This window comes from Athene noctua, chromosome 4, assembly GCF_965140245.1.
Source record: "Athene noctua chromosome 4, bAthNoc1.hap1.1, whole genome shotgun sequence".
NCBI lineage: Eukaryota > Metazoa > Chordata > Aves > Strigiformes > Strigidae > Athene > Athene noctua.
This window is the reverse complement of record NC_134040.1, coordinates 40,943,004-40,958,010: the sequence shown is the minus strand read 5'-3', so window position 1 is coordinate 40,958,010 and position 15,007 is coordinate 40,943,004. Positions and strand designations below refer to the sequence as shown.

Below are 15,007 nucleotides of genomic sequence, written 5' to 3'. Positions count from 1 at the left end.
CCTGTCCCATATTTCTGTTCCACCTCTGTCCCTGACCCTCCTAAGCCAGCCACTAACACCACCAGCAACCTCTAGCTATAGAACAACCACTGTGGGTATACTTGCAGCCAACTGAAGAGTCATGAAATTATAGTTTGGGAGTCCTGGGCACCTGGAGAGGCAGTCAAAAGGGTTTTCTGGCTGCTCAGTGCCTGGAGAAGTCCTGTAACAAAGTCCATAGACTTGAAGACCTATCTCCAAAACTGTCAGCCTGGCTCCTGATCCCAAGACTGACCTCTCCAGGCAGCACACTCATCCGGACACTCCTGGTGGTCAAGCCTCAAATCCTCATCACCTACCGCAAGTACCTGTGTGCCAATTTTGCCAGTTTCTGATGCTTGGTCGTCTGTCAAAACCAGAAAATACATGGATCAAACCAAACCATCAACTAGAGGAAACATATGGATTCAGTCACTCATTTCCAAGCTCTCTGAACCCTGTTGAATACGAGAGCTCCCCAAGCACCATGGTGGAGCCAGAGTCTGCCTTCCTGCACCTTGTGGCCTCATGCCCGCAGAGGGTAGGGCCTGCTGCAGTGGCTGTGCGCCCACTGAGGCCTCGCCTATGGCCTCCAGGCCCCTGTGGTGTCGTCAGCCAGCTACAGCAGGGGCACTAAGGACCTGCACCAAGCAGAGACCTCACCTCACCCCAGCCTCCGTGAGATATTGCTAAGGCAGGGAAAAGAAAACACATTAAAAGACTCAATGTAACAAAATTCACTTTTTTGCATGATAGCTCTGTAGGTTTATCAAGCATCTGAAGTCAGCCCTGGGGCTTGCCCCTGGAAAGGCCCATTTTCTCCTCCTCCACCTTCTGCTCAACTGACATGGCCAGCAGTAAGGACCATCTTGGCTGAGAGTCAACAACTGCTGAGCCAGTTACTGGGCCTGAGATGAGCCCACACATCCAACAGGGGCTGGTGACCCACCAACTGACATCGGGCCCAGGCCACCCACAGGCAGGACAGGACACTTGCAAGCACCAGCCTGGGGTGGATGAGTATTGCTCCGGCACTGGGTCTCACTACAACTCCGTTCAGGGTGCTGTCAGCCCTTGTCTCCCCAGGGTGCCCTTGCCTCCCAACCAGATATCCAGAAACAAAAACACCAACACAGAAAGATACACAATCCTAAAAAACCCACAAAAACCCCATACACAAATCAAATATACCAAGAATTCTAGCCAGGACAGCAAGACCCATCAGATGAGGAGACCAGTGCTGAAGGACCTACTTCAAGAAGTCCCAGAGACCAAACCCTCCCCTCACAACTGATATCTACACAGACAGCAAAGCTTTCCCATCTGCCTGATCAGAGGTGGCCCCTAGCAGCTCGTTAAATCCTAGCTACATTTCATGTGTGTTGATCAATAAATAATTGCTTTAGACTTTCAAGTTGTGCATATCCCACTTGCAGAGCATCTCTGCACCTGGCTACAGGCACCCAAATAAACTAGCCCAGAAGAGGACTGACAACCACTCACCTGCAGTCAGGTGGTAAAAAAAAGGCCACCTTCCCCAAGACAGGAACTGTGTTTCACTTGTCATTGTCTCCATTAGGTCTCGCTACACCGTTCATGTACCCAAGGCACAGCTGAAACCCTGGTGAGCCACCACAGCATTTTCACTCGGCCCCAAGACAGGCCCCATCAGTCTTTGCCCTGGCATTGCTTCCTGTGTGAAAGCAAAGTGCCGGGTTCCTCCACGCCTCAAGTGCCAGCCCAACCACCGATGCTACTACAAAGCTGGCCAGGTACAAAAATAAATGGAAAACCTACATGGAGGCATGTGTAACTCGGCAATTGAGTCTGGCATATCAGGTGTGAAGGAAGATGGACACGGTGTCTGTGGTTGTCACATAGAACAGAAATAACTACTGTGAGTTGATAGATGTTTTTAAAAATGTAGAGGTAAACTAAGCTCAACTTCTTGTTCTTAAAACATTGACCAGTATCTTTATTTAATTATATATGCCTTTAAAATACTGTTCATGAAAACTTATTAAGATTCCATAGTACTTTGTGGGTGCCTTCCCATTAACATCTCTTAGACTTTTCATAAAGCTGTGATTTATGTCCTTATTCTACAACCACCCATTGGAGGGATTTTGAATTCACGGAGGCAATCTGCGTGAGTAAATGTTACTCATGTACATTAGTGGTTTCCAAGTCAGGCAATTAACTTCCAAATGTTTGCAGGCTCTTTCTTCATTTTTTTCATACCATAGTCAGGCACAGCATTAATATCCAGTACTGAGACTAATAAGATTTCCATTACCTTCTGGGGTTAATAATGAACACAGCAGGGACAAAATCAGTATCACTGTATTAACTATCATTAAATAGGGTATCTAAGCATCAGCATCATAGAGAGTGAAAAGCTTAGTGTATATAAAAAATTTGTATTTGTCTACTTCATTCAAATTCTAACTTTAAGCCTTGATTTTAAAATTAGTAACATGAAAACACATTGTGCATGGTCAATTAAATGGAACTCTTACTATTTCATATAATTGCAGAAACTGTGAAAACCAGGAGTAAACTTTGTTTCAGACAGTTTTAAACAAGTATTTTAGATTTTTTTTCATTAAAGAAAAAATTATCTGAACAAATTGATGTTAAATATGGAATTCTCTGAAGAATTTGACCCTATTATGACCATTCAACTTAAAAAACTGAATCCATACTACATACTCTCATAGTAATACTAAATTTTACTACATGTCTTCAGCAGCAGCATGCATCTGTGTAATTAAAATACAGCTATCGAATCTGAGGCATGTATTATGTCTGGTCTAGCATATGGAAGTCTGTGGTATAGGGTTCAAGGCATATTCCCCACTGGCTAACCTTGGGCACTTAATTTAAGTGTTTGTGTGGACAAGTAGGCTCCAGACAACCTGTCAAGCTAGCAAAGAGAGACAAACCCAGACCACGTAAGTCTGAAGTCACCTCCACACATGATAAAATGATGGCAGAATCACATTTGGGGGGAAGGAAGGAAAAAGAAAAAATGCCTCTTTGTTAAGGAGGAAGTCAGTGAAGCAGAAGGACACACAAGGGATCCCAGCCCCCTCACATCTCAGGGCAACGAATTCACCCTAGCACTCTAATAATCCCATCCAAATTACGCTGGGTGAAAGGGAGAAGGGCAGAGCTAAAGTCTCCTGCAGTCTTGTCCCACTATGGACTCAGGATACAAATAAAAGCATGAGCCCACAGGTCACACAGGGTGAACACAACCCAAACTTAGATGATGCCTATGCATGGCTCTTCCCTGCACTCTTCTCTGTTAAAAGCTTGATGATGGAGCACAGGCACCACGCAAGTGCTGACTAACCTCAAAATGCACAAATCTGCACAGTTCTGGGCTGAGGAAGTATATTTACGGCTGACCCCTACTCGGGAAGACCCTGCTACCCACTCGTACTGTTGCAACAGGCTGAGGCCACTCCAGTTTTAAAAGTAATCCTGCTGTTCTCAATGTCAACCACAAACCAACACTGCAATTAATACGAGGTATTTATTAGCATTTTGAGATACAAGACAGTCTGTGGGCTTAGAAAGTGTGGCCTCTTACAGCAGGCCTCTTCAGAAAAAAATAAGGTAACACAGCAGAGAAATGCAATGAGCCTTGCTTGCAGCTTCATAGTCTGCTTTTTTGGAGTTGATCCACAGGTGAAATACCCAGAGCAGTAAGATAAACTTTCTAGGACTAAATCTAGACCATCCCTGAATATTAAACATATTTTAAAATATACAATTAAAATGAAATAATTTCATAAGTATCACGATTTATCTTCCCACATAAATGAGAATAAAATTAAGTATCTCAGAAGCAAATTTTTTCCTCCTTTAGAACCAAATGGGGCTGAGGACTTCCTGAACAAACAAAGGGATTGAAAGCGAATACCCTGCAAGCATCTGTAGCCACATGCATTTCTCATTTACATCTTTATTTTTCTCCTTCATCCTCAAAGTAATTAAAATCTTCCTTTTGCTGGAAGGCCCATGGAGAATCATCGCAGGGGAGTTGTGCTGAGAGACAACGAGGTTCTGGGGTGAACCAGCTTCCTCCGGGTCCTCGGTGAGCCCCATCTCCGCTGTACTGCTGGCAATGCAGCGTTCCTGGCAAACCTTTCTTGGTGTCAGCGCAGCAGGCACCGGTGGCATGTGGAAATGCCGCTTCCACTGCTCAGTGGACTGAATCTAGGTTTGTGCCTCTGTCCAAGGGCTGACTCACTCGACTGACTTCCACCCTGACTGACCTAGCCCCATTTCATCCGTAAAGAGTCAAGCTGTACTTTAGGTAAGTGCAGCTAAATTTGGGAGATGATAACTTTATTTCTGCACATGCAGTCAATTAATCTGTTCCTGGACTGTCAGTGATAATAATTCTCCAAGAATTACCGATTAAGTCATACACTTAAAATTGTTTTCTAAAACCTCCTTTTGTCATCCAAGAACTCTGACAGTGACTCTTGTCATTACAGCCTGTTACCCTTCAGTATCATCACAGCCAAAATAAGGATGATGTTTTTGCTTGCTCATTCACAAGACTATAAATGTAATGGAGGGATTACCACTTCATATTCTATTTCTTATTTGCTAGAACTTTCCTTACCTACTTTTCCCTCTGGGATCTTTGCAAACAGATATTTCCTTATTCTTTTATAGTATTTTCTGCAATTCCTCCTCATCTCCATTATTAGTACTGAAACTATTCACTGTCTTTCCCTTTCCATTTTGCAAAAGCCTTAAATTCCTTCCCCACCCTGAACTGTTTAAGGGCTTTCACTTCTGGTTTATATCAGATAGGCTAAAGCTCTAGGTTTCTGTTTTGCTTAATCCTAATTAAACTTCTGGCCCACACACAAATGATGCCTATTACCTCTGTGGTAGCTTTTGCTTTTGACTAACCTAGAAATACTCATTTTCCTATATATTTTGTACTAAAGGAAGTTGTGTTTAAAGATGAGCAACTTTGCTCTTCAAACACTTAATTAGTGAATACCATGCAGAGATGTAATCTGTTTTCATACAGCCCTCCCTGCATCAATCCAGGACGAGGCGTTTGTACTACCTACAAACCAGAAGACTGTTTCAGACCGTTTAACCATGATAGGACATAAATATTCAGATTACAAAACAAATAAGTGAACTGAGAAGATTAAATAAAAAAAAAAAGGGGTGGGGGGGTGGGGGGGGGAGGGGGGAAATTAATCCTGATGTAAAGCCAGCTAGTTAAACTGTATTCTTGCTACACAGCCACCATTAGCCAACCCCTGCAGTTTCCAGATGTTTATTACAGGATATGCCTGGACAAATCTTCTTTCATAAAAGCTCTTTGACACAAAAACATTAAACTTTAAGTACCTTAACACAAAAGCAGACCTTTTAAAGGGGATTTACTTGAACTTTTATATACAAAAACAGCTGGAAAGGGAATAGAATGACAATGAAGTAAAACAATACTTACAGACAACCACTTAGTAAATCTCCATCTTCTTGTCCTTTAGGCACAAAAGCGAACTCCATACACCATCAGCACTGCTTACACAATAGTCCTATTAAGCTCACCATTTTCTAGAAGATTAAGAGCCAGATCAAAAGAACACTGAAATCGCTGGAAATATTGCTATTTGCTTGAACAACTTTGGATCTGCTCCATACTGACTCCGTAAGAACAACTGCTCATAACAACTCAGCTTAAAGCCGTAAGAAAACAACTCTGGTTATAACCTCCATAAAAATACAATAAAAAGGAACACATGCTTTCTTTCTATTTACTTTACTTTCTGTAATTTTTAAAATGGAAACTTCCAGCATTTTGCTCAACAATATAATCCAATTCATTTGGTCTGAGGAAGCAAAAGGACAATACAAAAAGGCATAGAAGTTTGTTTCCCTATTCTGAGATGTATCATTATTCACAGTGAAAATTGCTATTATTTTATCCCTCAGTTTGATGCTAAACCAAAAATTATTTCCCAAAAAATTGGGGGGACAGGAGGACATACTTTTTCTTTCCAGAAAATGCTTTCTGTATTGCTGGTTCCAGGGTCATGGTTCCGCATTTCTGTCATGTCCCAGGTATCTATGGGCTTTTCGTCACAATTTCACATGTTCATTAAATGCAAGGTCAGACTTCTGTAACCGACAGTTTTATTTCCACTTGTATGTATGCGTGTGTGTGCATGTATATATATTGTAGAGCAAGGCCAAAAAATAAATATAGCATCAAATGATAAAAACAAGGAACATGATTCAAAAACATTTTAACTAAAATTTATGCTGGTTGGATACTGACCATTACTAATTTCAGGCAAGGCTTCTACTGTTTGCAGTGAGTGCCAGAGAAAATATGTTTCTGTTGTTCCTGTAAGACAAAAAAAGAAAACAAAACAAAACAAAAAAATACATGATCAAAGAACAGTTGTCCGCTGGCTGACAAACACACACAGATTTGTAGGACAAATGAAGCCATGCCTACAAGCAGGATCTCATCTTACCCCAATTAAAAGTCTGTGTCAAAAATTCCAGTGATTTAAGTGGGACTAGAACAGGTGCCAAAGTTACGACGATGCTCTTACAGCCAGAAAGGTTAAACCATTTTGTAAATTTTTTTCTGCCGCTCTCACAGACCGAAAGCTGTTATTGCCTCATGCCACATTTGGCAACCAGATGGTACTATGGAAAACTCTATTCTAACTTTACAGGTATTTTAATGAATTTCTGTTAGGCTTTTTAGATCATTAATATATGATGAGCGTCTTCTATACACGATTAGATAGGTCATATACATGCTATCTGATCACCCAGCAATAACAAGCTGGATCAGGTTAAAGTTAATCATTTACAATCCTAGTAGATTAGACAAATCAAGAATTATGGAACATCTACTGACTTCTTCCAAGTCAAGACAGATGTTACCTATGAGCCAGCATACACAGGACAAGCAGTAAACCTTGCCACTACAAAATTAATTCATTTATATATCCTGAAGATATTTGAATAAACCAAACATGTTTATATGAGGCTGTGTTTTGGCCATGACCACAGCATTTTTGATGCAGCCCTGGAAGCTCTAACACTTCATTTTTCATACTGCCAAACCACACCAAGTTCCTAGAAAAAGTTCCCAAACTTCTGCTGTTAGGATGCCCAAAGCAGATATTTCTACTTCTGCCTCATTTCAGTAGGCAGGCTTAGAGAAAACCCTTCTCAGATTAGACTCATACACAGTAATGAAGTCCAGTTCCTGTATAGGACCTTACTCATGGTCCTAATTCATTTTTTTCATAGGGGAGAATTATGCCCATTATACATATATAAAGACCAAGGCATGGAAAAGTAAAGCAGTTTCAAACCATCACCAGTAGCAAAGCAAGAACACAAACCTGTGTTCTAACTTTGGTACTACATCAAATCGCAATTTTTGCCATTCCCTAAAAGCACATACGCTCTGGAAACTGTTTTATTACAGCAACCATCTCTAGAAATTTTCAGAACCAAATTATTACCCAGAAAGCTCATTTTGGCAGGAAAAAAATACGGTTAGATACATATGGTTTGTTCTAGCCCCGTTTTTTGTGGCTTCTCCGATTAGAATACCAATCAGGTATTACCTGCCCTCTTCCCACAGAGACCACAACACAAGGTGGTTATTTATTATCTACTGAAAATTCTAAAAAGGGGCATTAAAATTTACAGTTTTATATATAGAGTTCTGTAGATAAGTCCTTCTGATGATGCTATAATTTTCTGAATTCTGGTTGAGGATCTTCAGTTAATATTCTCCAATACTGCCCTGTAAGCCTATAGCTTCATTGCAAAATCAATATGTACAACTATTATTTGGCTTTTCTATCTTTACTTGCAACAAGAACCACATTTCTGGAAGCTATTTATTGGCACTTTGGTAATGCCGTGAAGGCTCTTTCTTCCTTCTTAATTGTGCTTTTGTTCTTTTCTGTGCTCAACAAAATATGGCAAAGGGTCAAAAGTATACATCCTTCCTTTCCAACAAACTGAACATTTTAAACTAGTTTCCTGCTCACCTACATACAGATTCTTAGAAACTACAGTGGTGGAAACCGGTAGACACCAGTGCTCCCCAGATCCCCACTGCCCAACATTACAGCAGCATGAGAGAGCTGCAGATGACTTTCTAACACATTCCTCCAGAAAAGGCTTTCCCAGTTAAAGTCAGTAGTAGGCCAGAACCAGTAATAGCAGTAAGTTGTTCCAAAATATTCCCACTCTGCTCCTGATACTGCCTTTTATGGGAAGCAACAATCCCCCTTCACAAAGCTTCCCCCAATTACAGGGAAACCTATGAGAATCGCTGAAAGCCAGAAAACTCTCAAATGCTTTTCAAAGCTAAGAAAATCCAAGCCTTCCTACAAGATTTCTATCATCTTCCCACTCTACCCTAAATCACATTTACATGACTCATTCTTCCATTTTACACTTCCCACAACTTGAATCCTTCCTGTCTTGTCTTCCTTCTCCCTCCTTTTCCTGCAAATCTCTTTACTTTCATGTACTTAGCTCATGTAGAGTTATCACGGTGCCTGTGTTGTATATTTCTCCACTAAATTGATTACTTCTTTAAGTCAGCTCTCTGCCTTCTGGAGACAGACGCTCTTCTCGTGACGGCACAGCAGTGCAGGTTACCACACAACAGTACGCTGCATCACTACTTTTATTTGCAATAAGCACAGCTCCTCTTTTTGCGTGGGCATCACACTGCTTTTTTGCAATGCAGCTGCTGCCTCCCACAGCTGCAGGATTTGCCGGACCATCCCTTGGAAGCCTCAGCTGCTGCAGCTCGCAGCTCTCTGGGAGCGCTGAGCGCAGCAGGGGTGCAGAAAGGCTGCTGCTGGGGGAAGGATGCTCACCCTGAGCTCCGCCATGGTGGGGTGACCCTGCCCGTCATGGGGGTAACGTTTTGCTGTCTTGAGTGGCAGAGTTGATCAGCCTCTTACCGAGCACTTGGAGGTGCACTGAATTAAAAACACGCCGCCTCTCACTAGAGGCAGGATCCGTTTTGTATTGGCCCTTGCTCCTGCTGAACTCGATTGCAGTTTCATTCCCCTCTCCCACCCCACGCACATCCTGCAGTACTGTCATTTCTTTCCAAGCTCAACATCAAGGTTCGTGTAATTACATATAAGCATATGTATATGATTGTATATGCATGCGTTACTTCAAAAGGGTTTGCATAGTAAAGCGTGCAAAATGAGAAAACACCAGCATTAAAGGAAGCAGGTGTGATTCAGCAGCTTCTTGTGGGCATGTTAGGAGACAGTCACATGTGGCTGCAGCCTTCTTTAGTGCATATTGTGCCAACCCTTCACTTCCTATAAAACTGTAATCACCTCCGGAGCGCTTCTCATCATACTCAGGTGCTTCACAAGTATTCATCCATTCATGTCAAAATACATTGGGCAATACTGTTATAGCCCTTCTTAAAACAAAGGAACTGGGGCGTTACTTATGTTAACGCACAATAGCATATGGTATTCAACGTATTTGACTACAAGGTCTTTCTTTTCCCTCCTCATGCACTGCATACATAGTCCTGCAGGTACTAACCAGCGCTGAATCAACAGCACTGATCAAACAACAAAAGCTCTCCTGGAAAATATCTTGTCTCAGAATAAAAGTCTGGTACCATCTGAGCCCCTCGTTCCAATGAACAAACTGCAGCAGAGAGGGATCTTTAGTAACAGATCACCACAATGTGCAGGCTCATTAGGAGCAACATCATAAGTAACTTTGAAATCAAACATTTCTTAAGTCTAATTACTCAACTTGCACACTTTGTTAATAATTTTTCCAAAGTTTTGCCGAGTGAGGCTTATCATCTCCGTCCCCCGTAGCTGCAAGCTCCTGCGGATCAGAGCAACCTTGCAGCTGCGTGAGGCAGTGGCTGCCGGGCGGCACAGCCCCCAGAGATCCCAAGTTTAGGACGGACTTCTGTGGAGAGAGGCAATCTTTGGGTTTGATTTCTTAAATTGAAAAACTGTAATTGTAGCACCAAGGCCCAACTTGCATAATGAATGGAGTGTGGACCACTGAGATCTATAGCACAGACTACTCCTACTTCTAATTAAGTAATAGCTAACAGTTGAGCTTTTCCAGATGCGTATGTAAAGCCTGCTGATAAAAGGGGAAGGAGAACTGTAATGGCTTTTTTTGTTAGGCTGCAGGAACTTAGAAGCTGCTGAAAAGTCTAGTATGATATTTAGCTTTGTGGTTATAGTCTGATTGCTTTTGTCTAAATGCCTTTTAAAATTTTTCTCTCTTCCTGTTTGTTTTGCTGCACTTACACTTTTATAGTCATTTCTCTAGTACTTGTGCCCTCCTTTTTCTGCTGTTCTGTATGTTGTTCTATATGCATGCTTTTCTTTTTCTGCTTTCTCCTGCTTCCCTACCACCAGTGGGAGTAGTAAGTGTATGGATGATAAGTGTACACATGCTTCAAAGCTATATCCAGTTCTACAGAGGAGCCCACAGAACCCTGGAAATAATTATTCTGAGAAAAATGGTGTTCATCCTCCACAGCAATTGTGTGGAACATATGAACTTGCACAGCTTATGTCATGCAGTCCAGTCACTAAGCAGGAGTTGTGAGAGGAGATGTCTAGTACAGATTTTTCAAGGACCAACTTATAAATTTCTGAGAGTGTGTAAGCCGAAGCTTTTCAAGGACTTATTACTTTGGTGTATCTTTCTGAGAATGGCAAAAAGTACTCTTCTAAAATGCGGAGGTAGTAAAACTTCTGAACTGGACAGTGCAATATTTTTATCATAGACAAAATAATGTATTTTTCTTGATTATTGCCTCATAAATGGATGAACTGCTTTCCTCCCGGAAGTTCCTCAATATTCAAATCGAGGTGGGTAACACTATGGAAAAGTTGATGCTAGCCAGATGCAATGAGGAGAAAAAGCAAGCATCCAAGCAGAGGATTTTACCACGTGAAGACTCAAATAAAAAAATGCAGTCTTAACTATTAGTAGTGAAAGTAGCTCCACCTAGAAAAGGTATAAAAATACAGGTATGCGCTCACCTCCTAAGTGACTACATAATTATAACATTGTTTTTCCCATCTTCCTCCTTTCCCTTCCTAGTCGGTGCTATTGTTATCTGCTGTGTAGCTGGTAAAATGACTCAGATGATAGAATCATGCTGGAGATTATATATACATGGAACACTGAGGCCAGAGAATGAAAATTCTTCTGGGCAAACAATCTAGGGTGGGGGTTTTTTTGTATTTATTCTGCCCAAGCACTATGCATATCGTCTTATAAAAGTTTTATATTTTTAACTACTGCTTTCAAGCTGAACCTCAAAACAAGCTATGCTTTAGTTCAAGGCTTGAACTTGCTGTTGAAAAGAAAATCAACACAGCAATTTTCTTTATCATGAGTAACTACATCTACCTATGGCTTTGAGTATATAATAAGAAGCTTAACAGAGTCTCAAGCAACTGGAGTTTTCCACTGCAGTTTTGTCCTCATTTGCTCTAGTAATCATTCAAGCTTAGCAGCATTTGTTAAATACAGGTACAGGCCAACTGTATTTCAATGAAGTTCGAAGAAATGGGTGCAGCTAACTGAGCCATATCAGGGAAGAAAAAAAACAAAAAACAAACCAACCAAAAAAACCCCCAAAACCCAACACAACAGAAAATAGTGGCTTGATGATGCCCGTCTTGATAATATTTTGCTTCTCAGCTGATGCAATACCAGGTTTCTATGGAGTGAATCACCTTTCTGAAAATTCTAGTTAGTTGATAAATAATTTGCCTTACTGAAAAATACTTTGTCAAATAATATCTTCTGTGAAGTAAGTTAAATACAGATGTCATCCCATCTGCAAGATGACAGATAAAAGAAATAAGTATTTTTGATTGATCACCTTGTGTAAAGTAATTTTCATTGGTTAATGACATATCTGAAGCACTACAATAAGCATTAAGTTCAATATTGTCAGATTTGTCACTAGTTAATAGATTAAAAATAATCAGACATGAGAAAAGCTTATAGGTATCAGGGCCCGTGTATGTTGGTTAGTGTAAAGCCATTCATACAGAAATGAGTGTTTTGAAATGACCAGGCCCTTGGCTGGTCTGATCTGGACACTGTAAAAAGGACTGGTTGCTAGAAAATGTTGATAGTTTAGCTGTGGGAAAAAAAAAAAAAAAAAAAAAAAGAGCTCTCTTACATTTATTTCAATGCAGACTTGGATCAGCTATAAACACAAGTCATTAAAACAGGCTGAGATTTTTTGTTTGTTTGTTCTAATAAATATTATGATAGACTCCAGAGAAGATGGAATAATAGCAATGCACTGCACCAGTCTACTGCTTCACGCTGAACAGCCTCTTGCTGTTGGAGTGGTGTCATTGAAATCTGTATGAACGTCTGGGGGCAAGGGAAAGGAGGCAGAAGTTGGCCTTAAGAAACCACCATAGGATGCATCCACAACCCAGAACAGAATTAGAGTGGTGCATCCACTGCAATTCTTACTCAGGAAGATTCCCAGCACCTTCTGGAGAGGCTCCATCACATCTGATCACTAGTGCCATGCAGAGCACATAATGAAGTAATACTTTATCTTCATTTATTAAAACAGCTGTCTAAGGTCATAAATACAACCAGTTGTTTTTATCACCAGGAGTCTTCCCATAAGCATGAGGATGATGATTAACATTGTATCTCCAGTTCTGCTTACATTTGCAACCTTGCGGCAGATGCTTGGCACCAGCGCTGTTCAGAAGCCATCAGAAAATGTCTTGATTGCTGGTGACCCCTGCAAGAACTTTGGTGGCTGCGACATCGATCTGACCCAAGGAGTGCTCCTCAGGCAAGCACGAAGGCAGGCTTTTTTTATTGATTAGCCAAATGGTCTAGCCTTCCTGTTTTGTCTCCTCATTGGCAATTAAGAGAGAAATCCATTGAGGGAGTGGTGGCAGTGAACCTCTCCCTCTGACACAAATAACCTTAATCAGACCTCTTAGTTAATTTCTGAAATTGTTCTGTATCGACCTCTGTTTGAAGCAGGATTTTCATCCTACGGTCCTATCAGTAAAACATACACATCTTCCTGTTAGCAAAGCAGGCTTTTTCTAATGGTGACATCTTTTACTTCTTATTTACAATCCTAATCACATCATTGATTCCAGTAATCTTTCCTGCACTAAGAGCTGTTATTAATTCTCTCAAAGGAGAACATGGGTGCGTTTTGGTGGGGTCTTTTTTTAAACCTAGATAATTAAAATTAAATCAAGTAGTGACAATCTGGGGGGGGGGGGGGGGGAGAGCATGGGACGAGAGAAGCAAATCCAGTTCTCACTGGGTTTTTAACAGCCAGACAGTAAAGAGGCCACAATGTTCCTCAACCTAAAACTAAGACTGATACCTAAAATAGAACCAGAAGATCAGCTCGGTGACTCATCAAAACAATGGGGATTAACTTTCTACACCCAAAACTATGATTGTCTAGGTTAGGATTGTTTAATCCAAAACACAGCCTTTGTGTGTGTTCTTACCGTGTGACTCCTTTTGTGTCTGAACAATGGAAATACTACACTTGGTAATGAGAAATGGAGCATTTCCTCACCTCGTCCCCAGTAATCACTGATTTAACCCCCCCCAAATTAACGCATTAATCCTTTACCCCCATCTTCCTCATCTCTGTTTTATACTGTTTCATGTAAGGCCAGGACTTGTCCTTCTTAACGTCTAGTGATATTTTAGAGGAGGAACCACTGAAATAAATAATTGGGAACGTTCAAAGCTTATGTCACTATGACTTCATCGCTACTCTGTAACGAAGGGCAAAAAAACTCAGGGGAGCGAGAAAGGCCTGTCCTTGGAGCACTAATGCTGGCTGAGTCTGGGGCTGAGCCCCCTCCCTATCTGACAGCTCTTCCTCCCCTTAGGCACACACGAACTCAGTTTTTCATGTTGATTCACTCTCCCAGCACGTGCGAGTGACATGCAAAGTTTCTTATCTTTGAAATAATCCATGAGATTTGGTAAATGGTGATGCTAGGGAAGTTCTGGCTGAGCAGGATGATTTATCGTATGTTCTCCTTGCTAGAAAATGCGCCTTTGTACTTGGGGTGCCAAAGAAGCACGTGAGGCTTTTGGCAGGGAGGGAAAGGTTTGACTTACCCAGGTGCTATCCCCGTCAGCGCAGTGGATTTACAAACCTGATGTCATCTATTTACATTTCTAAATCGCAGCATGGAGCAAAATGCAGCTATACGAAAGATTAGTCTTCATTTGGCGAAGTAACTGCCAAATTAAATGATGACAGATGGAAAAACTAAATGCCACTGTGTCAGGGGTCCGATGATAGCCCTCTGCTTTAGCGAAAGGTAAATATATAAACCTCAGCTGGTGCCTGCACAAAATACACGTCCAGTTTAAAGACAGCCCTCGGACTTTTTATTTAATCAATACCCCCTATCGAAGAGAGCAGCGTACAGCATTAGAACTAAAACAGTGTTATTAGAAAATGATATACTGCACATTAGGATGTATAATTCATGTCGCCTTCATTTGCTCAGACCGTCGTGAAAATCCATAAATCATTTTCTCGTTCATGTATTGCCTAAGTGCAATTTGTCATTTTGCATTAGAGGGCCGCCTCAGATCATCGGCGCTTTTAATTCACTGCTCGGGGTGTAACACCCTGCGGAGGAGCCCCCCCCGCCGCAGAGTCCCCCCGCCTCCGCCCGCCTCACACAAAATGGAGACCCGGGTGCGCTTCGAAACGAGAGGGGCGGGGGAGCGGGAGGGCAGCGCCGAGCGGCGGCCACCCCAGGGCTGCACCCGCTGCCCGGAGGGAGGGAGGGAGGGGGGCGACTCCCCCTGCGCCTACACACGGGTAGGAATATGGAAATGTCTGTTCCCGCGTGGCCGCCTTCCCCTGAACCAGGCCGTCTTT

At 41.8% G+C, this 15,007-nt stretch overlaps 1 protein-coding gene across 1 annotated transcript in view; it reads right to left on the bottom strand.

Annotated features, from left to right (window-relative positions):
• Positions 1 to 15,007, bottom strand: part of LOC141959941 (uncharacterized) — a 51,489-nt gene that overhangs the window by 35,346 nt on the left and 1,136 nt on the right. Inside the window, exon 3 of the mRNA XM_074904347.1 lies at positions 6,347 to 6,415. Coding sequence (XP_074760448.1) covers positions 6,347 to 6,415 — 69 coding nt within the window. The remainder of the gene's footprint in view (positions 1 to 6,346; positions 6,416 to 15,007) is intronic.